This window comes from Silurus meridionalis, chromosome 10, assembly GCF_014805685.1.
Source record: "Silurus meridionalis isolate SWU-2019-XX chromosome 10, ASM1480568v1, whole genome shotgun sequence".
NCBI classification, from domain to species: Eukaryota; Metazoa; Chordata; class Actinopteri; order Siluriformes; family Siluridae; genus Silurus; species Silurus meridionalis.
Window position 1 is genome coordinate 5783810 of NC_060893.1, and position 10886 is coordinate 5794695.

At 40.5% G+C, this 10886-nt stretch overlaps 1 protein-coding gene across 1 annotated transcript; it reads left to right on the plus strand.

Moving 5' to 3' along the window:
* The first annotated feature begins 216 nt into the window (after positions 1–216).
* hal (histidine ammonia-lyase) lies at positions 217–10769 on the plus strand. The gene is given in 21 exon segments (XM_046858641.1): positions 217–526; positions 630–690; positions 858–885; positions 1398–1472; positions 1656–1695; positions 1698–1727; positions 1849–1915; positions 2038–2075; positions 2164–2289; positions 2479–2618; positions 2755–2802; positions 3144–3291; positions 6365–6460; positions 6565–6623; positions 6723–6803; positions 6908–6973; positions 7080–7245; positions 7933–8067; positions 9161–9269; positions 9388–9457; positions 10336–10769. Coding segments are annotated over 21 exon segments (1962 nt in total). The 5' UTR covers positions 217–279; the 3' UTR covers positions 10468–10769.
* The last annotated feature ends 117 nt before the right edge of the window (positions 10770–10886 follow it).

Consider the following 10886-nt stretch of genomic DNA (forward strand, 5'->3'; position numbering starts at 1 on the left):
ATCATTTATATTTGTGCATTTATGTACTGTTTTGGTGAAGTTGAATGTAGTGTGTGTGTGTGTGTGTGTGTGTGTGTGTGTGTGTGTTAAATGATAAATCTAACAAGGCTAGAGATAAGTTGCTCAAACACAACCTAGGGTTCAACCGCCCTGCATTGAGGAGGGGTTCATTAGCTGCCATTTGATTGGTCTGTTTAGCCTGGTGGTCTCCTCACTTATCTTCCCAGATTCAATTCAAAACCTGAGTAGACATCAAAGCTGGTAGACAGAAGTGGCACAATGCCCCGTTTTACTGTGCATGTCAGAGATGAGTGGCTTACTGTTCCCTGTAAGGATTCATCCTGCACTATACAGTGGTTAGGAGTGGAGGCTCTCAAGCGTTATGTCAAGAACAAGCCTGATAATGGAGGGTTCTCGCATGTCAAAGATGTTTGCTTTGTGGCAAGGAGGTGCCAGGGACAGGGACTGTTGGACACTGATGATACAATAGATGACGTCTTGGAGGACAATGACTTTGTTGAGCTTGGTAAGGTTCAGTCTCTTTTTTTCATTGCACCTTACAACAACTAATTTAGTTTTTTATAATGACCATTCAGCAAGGTGTCCTTGTCTTATTTTCCTTTGTCTAGAAATAAAAGGAGACACCATGTCTTCTGACTTCATTCCTAGCCAACCTGGAATGTCATATCTGTATCCTTATGAAACATATTGTTTTGTTATCTCCGTGTGCTCTTCTTGTATTCACAAAATATAAAGCAGATCATACATGCAGAGCATGACCATGTAAACTGTGTAGTGAGTTTTATTTTTATACAGTCAACTACTGGAACAGCTGTCCACCTTAACAAACATAATAGAACAAGAGCCTACAGAGAGCCAGAGGAGGTGAGAACTGACAAAAACTAAAATTTTAATCTTTAAATTATCTATTGGGGACAAAAAATGTCAGAAAAATGGAGTTTGACTTGACTTGACTGCAATAAGGGACTTCTGATCATAAACACCTAGAGCATGGGTATCCAATCTTTTTTTTTTACAAATGTGGAAATGTGGATGTGGATGCAGGTTTTCATTCCAACCAAGCAAGTCCACACTTCATTCTACCTGTTTAAATCTAATGATTTTCATTTTCAGTTGTGGCCCTTGATTGGTTGAAATAAAAACCTGCCCCCCACACATGCCCTCTGTAGAAAAGATTGGACACCACTGACCTAGAGGAAGTGGTATCTCAGTGGTTAAGGTGTTTGCCTCCTGCTTTGGAGGTCATGAGTTCCAATCTCTCCCTTAAGCGAGGCCCTCAACCCTCAACTCAGAGGTGTTTGCCAAATGTCATAAATGTAAAAGAGATTGTACAAATGTTATACAATTTGCTGAGTGATGTGTTTGTCTGTGTAAAGTACCTGTACCTAGATGGCAACAGTCTAAATTCAACCGATCTAGTCAACCTAGGAAGAGGCCACTACAAGATTAAGGTATAGAAATTTGACATATATTACATGAAACATGACCAAAATGTCATTTGCATCCATGTGTCAATTGAAATCACCTTCATTTTACAGTATTATTTACAACAGTCTAAGTAACTCATACTATGCCACTTTTTGCATGCTTCATGATATATATTGATGTGATAATAATGATTTGTTATAAACCAGTTGACCCCTGAGGCTGAAAGAAACGTAGAGCAGTCCAGAGAACTCTGGACACCATAGTGAAAGAAAAAAAAGGTAATCGGTTCACCTATACCAAAGTCCTTCTACTAGAAAAGACTTCAATATTATTTAGTACCTATAATGAACTAAACGAGTCTATATTGGTTCATATCTGAGCATTTGCTGTACCCTCCAGTTGTGTATGGAATCACCACTGGATTTGGGAAGTTCGCTAGAACCGTCATCCCGATCAGCAAACTCAAGTACGATCACACTTTTGATAGTTTGAGTACTGTATATGAGTGTAAAAAATGCAGCCAAACAGTGTTAAATGCAAAAAAGACTGCATAAGTTTAAGGTGTTTAAGCTGTTTTTCTTTTTTAAGGGAACTACAGGAGAATCTCATTCGCTCCCACTCAGCAGGTTAAAAGATTTTTAAAATCTAGCTAGATATTTAACTAGATTTACCAGTAATTAATCTGAGTTGTATTGCTGTATTGTGTGTGTGTAGGCGTGGGCAGCCCACTGAACCCTGAGAGGACTCGAATGTTGCTAGCCCTCCGAATAAACGTGCTAGCTAAGGGATACAGCGGGATCTCTCTGGAAACCCTGCACAGTATGATGCAGGCATTCAACGGTACATGAAAGCTTTATGCATTGTTACACTTGGAAAACATTCATTGATAACAATTTGTTCTCCTCTGCCAAGAAACACAAGAGACACTAAGACCTCTGTTACAGACCTCTTCATTATATGTTTCTTCTATTATGCTTTGAAAGTCAAGCAGCATTTTAAATACCATTCCATTTCCTCTTGTCTCCACAGCATCCTGTTTGTCTTTCGTTCCAGAGAAGGGAACAGTGGGTGCCAGTGGAGACCTCGCTCCTCTCTCACACTTAGCTCTGGGGCTGATGGGAGAGGGCAAAATGTGGTCGCCTAAGAGTGGGTGGGCTGATGCGAAATATGTACGATCCTACAGTACTCCGATGTCATCCATTCAGTGTCCCTTTGTTTACGAAGCTTAATGATAAAAAGGACTTAGAAGTCAATTTGTGCTTTCTACAGCAATCCCTTTAAGTCTGACCTTTGCATTGCACACAGGTTTTGGAAGCGCATGGCCTGAAGCCTATATCACTGAAACCAAAAGAGGTATTACTCTAATCATTTCTGTCAGGCTTTAACCATGTTTATCTGTCTTTGTGTTGACACAGTGTGGTGGCCTCAGCAAAAAAAAAAAATGCGCCCTTGACCCATCTAAAGCTTGGATTTTGTAACAGCATAGGATTATAGAAAACTATGGAGGGGGGTGGCAGGGTACTGAAACAAAAAAATAAAATCTATAATTACTGCTTGTTCTAGATGCTAGAAACATGATACTGTATGCATGGGTGAAAGCTTAAAAGAAGGTTTTGCTATAATTTAAAAGGTTTGATTTTCTAAGAAGAAGAAGTACATTATTGCTTTAACATTCCACTTGTCCTGATATACAGGGTCTGGCTCTGATTAACGGGACACAGATGATCACCTCCATGGGTGCAGAGGCTGTAGAGAGGGCAGAGTCCATTGCCAGACAGGCCGATATCATTGCTGCACTCACCCTGGAGGTCCTGAAGGGAACCACCAAAGCATTTGACAGTGGTGAGAAAAAAAAAACTTTCCGTTCCTCTTTTTCTCAGATGTATATAATTTGTAAGGCATATAGTCTATTTTTATATGAGTTAGATAAGGGTTGCACAACTCTGTGTAGAATCGTATACCTGAATAAAACCAATCTCCAATGTCTGACCTTCAGAAGCACAGAGTTGCCTGCTACCTATATATTCTGAGAGAAAGCAGACTGCAGGATGCTTTTTTGTAATGTAGTATGAGATTTCCCTATAGAGCCCTTTTTTTCATGAAATATCAAAGTATTATATGAAAACTTGCCAACAGCTTCTTATTTCTGTTGAACAGCTGATGAGTTAAAGAAAAAGTTAGATTTTAAGTCAAATCATTATCACAATTTACTCATCTTGGAGTTCAAAACACTATATAAGTGAATTTCCTCTGTTTTCTTGCTTTTATATAAACAGTTTACTGCAGAAAAACTAAATGAGCAAATAGTGGCCAAAAAAATAATAAATAAATAATAAATAAATAAATAAAAGTAGAAGAAATAAAATTTATATATATATATATATATATATATATATATATATATATATATATATATATATATATATATTCAGGCGTGTGCTTCTCCCTGTCCTTGTTTCATAACGGGAAGGGATACACACAGCCTGTGTGTGATTTGTTTGGGAGCGGAGCATACGATTTCGCCTCTCAAGGTAGCTGATTGCCAGCACTGCGATCGCATTCCTATGCGGCTGCTCTGCTCCCGGCGCGCGCTCTTTGAGGCTTGTCCCTTTCTTCTTCCTCCTCTGCTTGGTCTGACTCTTGCTCAAAGACCCTGCGCACTACCTCAGCACTGGTGGGTAAGGCTTACACCTCAGCAGGTCAGGCCACTGGATGTTTGCACACCATGTCGGTACTGCAGGCATACCAAGCAACCTGCTGCGGGAGCTGGATCTTCGTACTTCGTACCGCTAAGTGCACCAACAGAGAGTTCTCTACCTGTGCAGAATCCTGCGCGGTGCCCTGGGTAAAGCCCTGTGAGGTGACAGATCTAAGGACTGTCATCTCGAAGTAGAGGGCAACAACCAAAAAGGTCCTGACCCAACCTGTGGAGGGATGACCAGGGGGCGTGTAGCACTACTTTTCTTGTTGCCCGTTTCCCCCCGGCCCCTTCAGGGACCTGGTTTGTTAACCCTGCCATGAATGTGCATCAGGGCCTGGCAAGCTCCAATGAGCATCCTCCCTCGGTTCTGCCCGGCATCATTGCGGACCAGGAGGTCTTGTTTCTAGGACTGCATCTGGGCACTCTGCGTCTGGGTCCACAGAGGTCTGTCTCAAGAAGCTGATACCCTTAAGGAAAAACCTAGCAGCCTGGATGGCTTTCCCAGACATGTCCCAGTAGGTCCTGCAAACTGTAGAGCAAGGCTATGCGATTCTTTTTGATGTCACGCCCGCATCAGTTCAAAAGGCTCTCTCTCACTCTGGTGAGCGAGCAGGCTCTGGTCCTGGAATGAGAAGTAGATACTCTCCTGAGGAAGGAGGCCATCAAGGTGGTCCCTCAGTCGGAGAGTCCGGGTTCTACACCTGGTACTTCATAGTTCCCAAAAAAGACGGTGGGTTGCGTCCTATCCTAGATCTATTTCAGCTGAACCACTCTTTGATAAAGCTCCAGTTCAGGATGCTGCCCTTCAAGCAGGTCGTGTCTCAGATCAGATCCGAGGATTGGTTTGTCACAGTAGATTTAAAGGATGCATACTTTAACGTACTCATCCTCCCTTCTCACAGGAAGTTTCTAAGGTTTGCTTTCAGGGTCAAAGCATTCCAGTATCAGGTCCTTTCATTTGGCCTTGCCCTGTTACCCTGCACCTTCACGAATGGTTGATGTGGCTCTGGGCATCCGTATCCTCAATTATATCAACAATTGGTTGATATTAGCTGAATCAGAGCATTTAGCGGTCCGGCATTTAAATGTCGTTCCCGCTCACATCTCGGCTGAATACCGGGAAGAGTGTGCTTTCTCCATACAGAGAACCACTTATCTCTGCATTATTGGGGATTCGGCAACTATGCACATGCAGCTTTCCACTGCCCACATAGTCACACGGCGAGGCCTACGTGACTTAGATGCGTAGAGAGATCCCGGGTTCCTACTCCAAGGCCCCGTGTTGGGAGTTCCAGGTAATCGCATTGTGCTTATGACGGATGCATCCCTCACAGGATAGGGAGCGGGCATGAGTGGCCACTCTGCATAAGGTCTATGGGACAGTGTCCATCTGAGGTGGCACATAAATTGCCTAGAAATGCTTGCTGTGTTTTTGGCTTTGAAGCAATTCCTCCCCAATGTCAGAGGCCACAACGTATTGGTCCGCTCGGACAACACCTCAGTGGTCTCGTAAATCAACCACCAGGGGGGTCTGCATTTACGCCCCAGTACAGGCTGGCATGCCAGATCCTCCTGTGGGCCTAGGGGAAGCTCCTCTCCTTCAGAGCAGCTTATATCCCGGGCCGCTTGAATGAGGTAGCAAACACCTTGTTGAGACAGGGGTCCAAGCCCGGGGTTCAAGCCCGGGGAGTGGCGCCTCTACCCCCAGGTGGTGGAACATTTTTTTGAGATTTGGGCAAAAGCCCTATGGTTCTTCCTATATCCACCAGCTCCATTTAGACTGGATGCTGTGGCGCAACCGTGGCCAAGGCTGCGTATTGACACTTTTTTCCCGTCGTGCTGCTTCCTGTAGTTCGCTGGGATCGAGTCTGTCTCCTCCTGGTAGCCCTGCAGGTGACTCTCTACCGAGGTGGTAGAGACCTTTCTCCAATCCAGAGCTCCCTCCAGGAGGAGGTCATATGCCGTGAGATGGCATCTGTTCTGTTGTCTTTTGTTTCTTTTTCTTTTTCTTTTACCTAATGTTGCACATGTGCACTTTGTGTTGTTAGTTTAGAGTTTTGTGTATTTCTGTGTTTCTTTTGTTAATTTATGTTGTTTGCCGCAGAACCTTGGTCCTGGGGAAACGTTGTTTCTTTTCACTGTGTACTGCACTGTATATGGTTAAAATGAATATAAAGCCTACTTGACTAGACTTGAATTGAAAATCTCTTGCAGACATCCATGAGCTGCGGCCACACCCAGGACAGAAAGAGGTGGCATTGCGTTTCCGGGCTCTTCTGGACTCTGATCACCACCCCTCTGAGATTGCAGGTGAAAACAAAGACAAATGCTACGAAGCCTAACAACAAATTGTATGTAGCTAAAACATAAACTGCTTACATCTAGATAATTATTTTGGATGTTTATATTTTTAGAAAGCCACAGGTTTTGTGACCGTGTCCAGGATGCCTACACCATGCGTTGCTGTCCCCAGGTCAACTCACAGCCTTTCGGTTGTCTTCTAATCTTTATGATCATTTATATCATTTGTGATTTCTCAGCCTGATCAATACCATCCTTTATATCATTGCAGGTCCATGGCATCGTTAATGACACAATTGCTTTCGTCAAAAATATCATAAATACAGAAATTAACAGTGCTACAGATAACCCTGTATCCTTTCCGTATATAAGAAGGTTTCCTGTCAAATTGATCAGTACTATGGGCTTTTTTAACTTTCTAAAAAAAAAACTGTTTATCCCTGATAAATTAAACAGATGGTTTTTGCAGAAAGGGGAGAAACCATTTCAGGAGGAAATTTTCATGGAGAATATCCGGCAAAGGTATTGTTTTTCTACACCCATCACATTTTTAAGGTCTGTGAATACACAAAAATCAATAGCAGCCATTTTGTCTTTCTTTCTTTTGCACATTCATTCCTCTTGCCAGGCGCTTGATTATTTGTCCATAGGAGTTCACGAACTGGCTTCCATCAGCGAACGTCGTATTGAGCGTCTGTGTAACCCATCTCTCAGTGAGCTACCTGCATTCCTGGTTAATGAAGGGGGGCTGAACTCCGGCTTTATGATTGCACACTGCACTGCGGCAGCTCTCGGTCAGTTCTCCACTTTCCACCTCACACACATTCGAATCACACCATGGGGCCGATCAATCAAACAGATGACTTCTCTACTATGTAGAATTATATGGTTAGGCTGAATCAAATGGAAATCAAGTCAGAGAACGTGTTCTTCTGAGAGTCCGCAATGGTGTGTTATTACATGATTATATGCTGAAGACTAGCGGTCAACTAATAATGGATTTTACAAATACCAATATCTAGGTTAGATTGTACGTGCTGATAACTGATCAGTCAACCAATAGTTTTAAAATAGGTAAAAAAAACAAACATAACACTCCATGTAAAATATTACTGTACTTTATTATTATTATATTATTTCTTATTATAAAAATTATAAAACAGTACTGAACCTTGATATTATATATTATAATATTGTATTAATAAATATTGAGGAAAAAAAAGACATGCATTTAAACTAAAACAAAAAGTTACACTCCAAATAAATGAAAACAATTACATCCCAAATGAATTAAAAAGACACATGGCATCAGTGATCCACCATTAGTGGCCGCTCTCGTACTGTTTAACACATCCCGGAAAAATTATCAGGATGGATTTTTACTGAAAGCCGATAGTTCCAGCAATCAAATATTGGAGCTGATTAATCAGCAAAAGCAATGAATCAGTCGATCTCTACTGAAGACCATTCTTTCTTTGCAGTTTCTGAAAATAAGGTGTTGTGCCACCCGTCCTCAGTGGATTCACTATCCACAAGTGCAGCCACAGAAGATCACGTGTCCATGGGAGGATGGGCTGCCAGAAAGGCTCTAAGAGTGATCGAACATGTGGAGCAAGGTATAAACAGAAATGTAGACTTTTATCTACATAAATATGCTGTAAAAATTTGTGCAATTTTGCAGTACTATACTGGAAACTATATTTGACAGTTAAATCTGGATAATAATGACAACTTTATAGTAGTGCTGTATTGTAAATTTGACAATAGACAACTGCAAAATAAATGTACATTAAGATTTTTCGTCATCAGATTAGATTAGATTAGATTTAATTCATTGTGCAGAGTACAAGTACAGGGCCAATGAAATGTAGTTAGCATCTAACCAGATGTACATATTTATATTCAATAAACTTATTGCAGGAGTGCAAAGATGCATTATATTACAAACAATAAAGTATAAGGTGAAAATGTGAAGATAAACACAGAAGAGTATTATTTAAAAGGTGACTATAACAGTGCAAAAAGTAATAGGCAGTAACAGTAAGAGGCATTGAGGGAAACAATGAACAGTAAGTCTAATCTAAGTTGAATGTAATCTAATCACCAAAAGCTTACTGTACATTTATTTTACGATTGTCTAATGTCAATTTTACAACGCAATGCTATTGTAAAGTTTTTAACAAATCTGGCTGATGCTGCAATTCGAGCACACAAACTATTGATCTGTGACACAAAGCTTTAACCACTGGACCACACACTCCTGCTAGTTGATTCACACTCATGCTAGTTGTTGTGGCTCAGTGGTTTTGAGTTACAAATCTGTGTTTAAATCTGCCCAATTACTTTGGTTGGGTTGATGAACAAGGCAGTGACTTCCGATTGGAAGTTGTAAGTTCAAATCCTTGCACCACCAGCCTGCCACTGCTGAAATTGTTAGTCCCATTTGTTGGCCACCAAGTGCTGTAAAATTTAAACAAAACCCTTATATTTCAGCTTAGTTGCATCCAAATGAACTGGATTATGTGTTACATTATGGCAACCTAATTTGCAAGTACCATATGAATGTATTTTACAATGTACAAACCAAATTGTGTAAAAGTGGCTGCAATCAGTTAATAGAGCCACCAAACACTTATGCACATAGTTGCTTGCTCCTAAGTGGATTTTTCCAACAAAGATGTTTACATTTAAGCGTTTGTATTTTCTCAGTGCTGGCTATCGAAATGTTAGCCGCTTGTCAGGGTATTGAGTTTCTCCGGCCACTTCACACCACAACACCTCTGGAGAAGGTGTATGACCTTGTTCGTTCAGTGGTCAAGTAAGTTACGCTGCTCTATCCAAAACATGCCACTCTTAAATAGCTTGTTCTGTTGTTTTACTTCTATTCTTATATCTTCATTTTACCATGTGACTTTTACTCTTTTTGGAACACACAGGCCCTGGATAAAAGACAGGTTTATGGCTGCAGATATTGAGACTGCTCATCGGCTTCTCATAGAGCAGAAGGTAAACCTCATTTTATGCTTCCATTGAGCTTCATTGTTCTTTGTCATGCTTTGTTTTTTCTATACACTGCAGAAGCCAGGTTATCACGATTTACACACCTGTATAAATATTTGACATGGAACTTAAACAAATTAAACCATTACCATTCACACTATGTGAATAACACTGTAAAAAATGTAAAGTTTTAAAACAGTTGCCATATTCATCAAGTATTTCCTAATAATAATAATTCATAGAAGATTTTAATCATAAACCTAAAATATGCAAAATGATCTTCGCCATATACATTTATTTTAAGCTTGAATATCTAGAAATAGTTTACTGATCTTATATTATGCTTATTGTGGACAATATTAGAAAAAAAATTGAGACAGGTTTATGTGGTGCTTTTCCAAAATGCTACTACAAAATATACATACAAATGTATAAACGTCCTATACACACAATTGTCTTGAACTAGGAGGCCCAAACCTGTTCCAGCATGACAATGCCCCTGTGTACAAATCCTGCTTCATGAAGATATGGTTTACATGAGTTAGAGTGGAAGATCTCCTTCTATAGATCTCTGACCTCAACCCTCAAACCAATTTTTCATGCTGACTGCACCCCAGACCTCCTTCACCTCACCTTCATCAGTACCTAACATTACTGCCACCCTTTTCACACACTAGAAAATCTAGTTGAACATCATCCCAGAAAAGTGGAGGTTTCTATAACAGTACATAGAGGCTAAATGTGGAATGTGGTGAAGTGTCCACCAAAGTTTGTCCATGTAGCACAGAATTGCTTTCTCACACCAGATAAATGTTGCACTGCAGACATTTTAATTCATATAAGAAAAACATTTGTTTGATGCTTTCATCCTTTTCTTGGCTCAGGTATGGAATGTTGCTAAGCCATACATCGATAAGTACTGTACAGAGCATTTCCCTGAATCACGTCCATCCTCCCCGACTGCATTCTCTCTTGAGTCACCACCATCTCCGCAGAAACGAGTCCGGCTTGAGTGACAGAGATGCTGAGACACAGAGACGCAGAGACACACTGAGAAAAGATTTTATATAAGCCATAGTTATTTACACAGTGCTGAGAAAGGTCTTTAAACCTACCAATGTGCTGCGTATAACTCATTGTATATGTTACTAGGTCATAAATGTAAATGTTGTTGTTGTTTTCCTGCTCTGTAAACAATGCATTAATTGTACATCGATTTTGTCTTTATGTACTGTGTGAAATAATTTGCTGATCATCATTTGACCTTATGAAAAAAAACACAAGCTCTGAAAACAAATGCAATAAAAAGTAACATTAACTATTTCCTTTTATTGAAATATATTAAGATGCAAAACCATTTGGAAGAAAGCATCATCCTCATCATGCATGAGAACACTACATGGACCAAAATATTTTCAACACCTCTTTTTTCAGC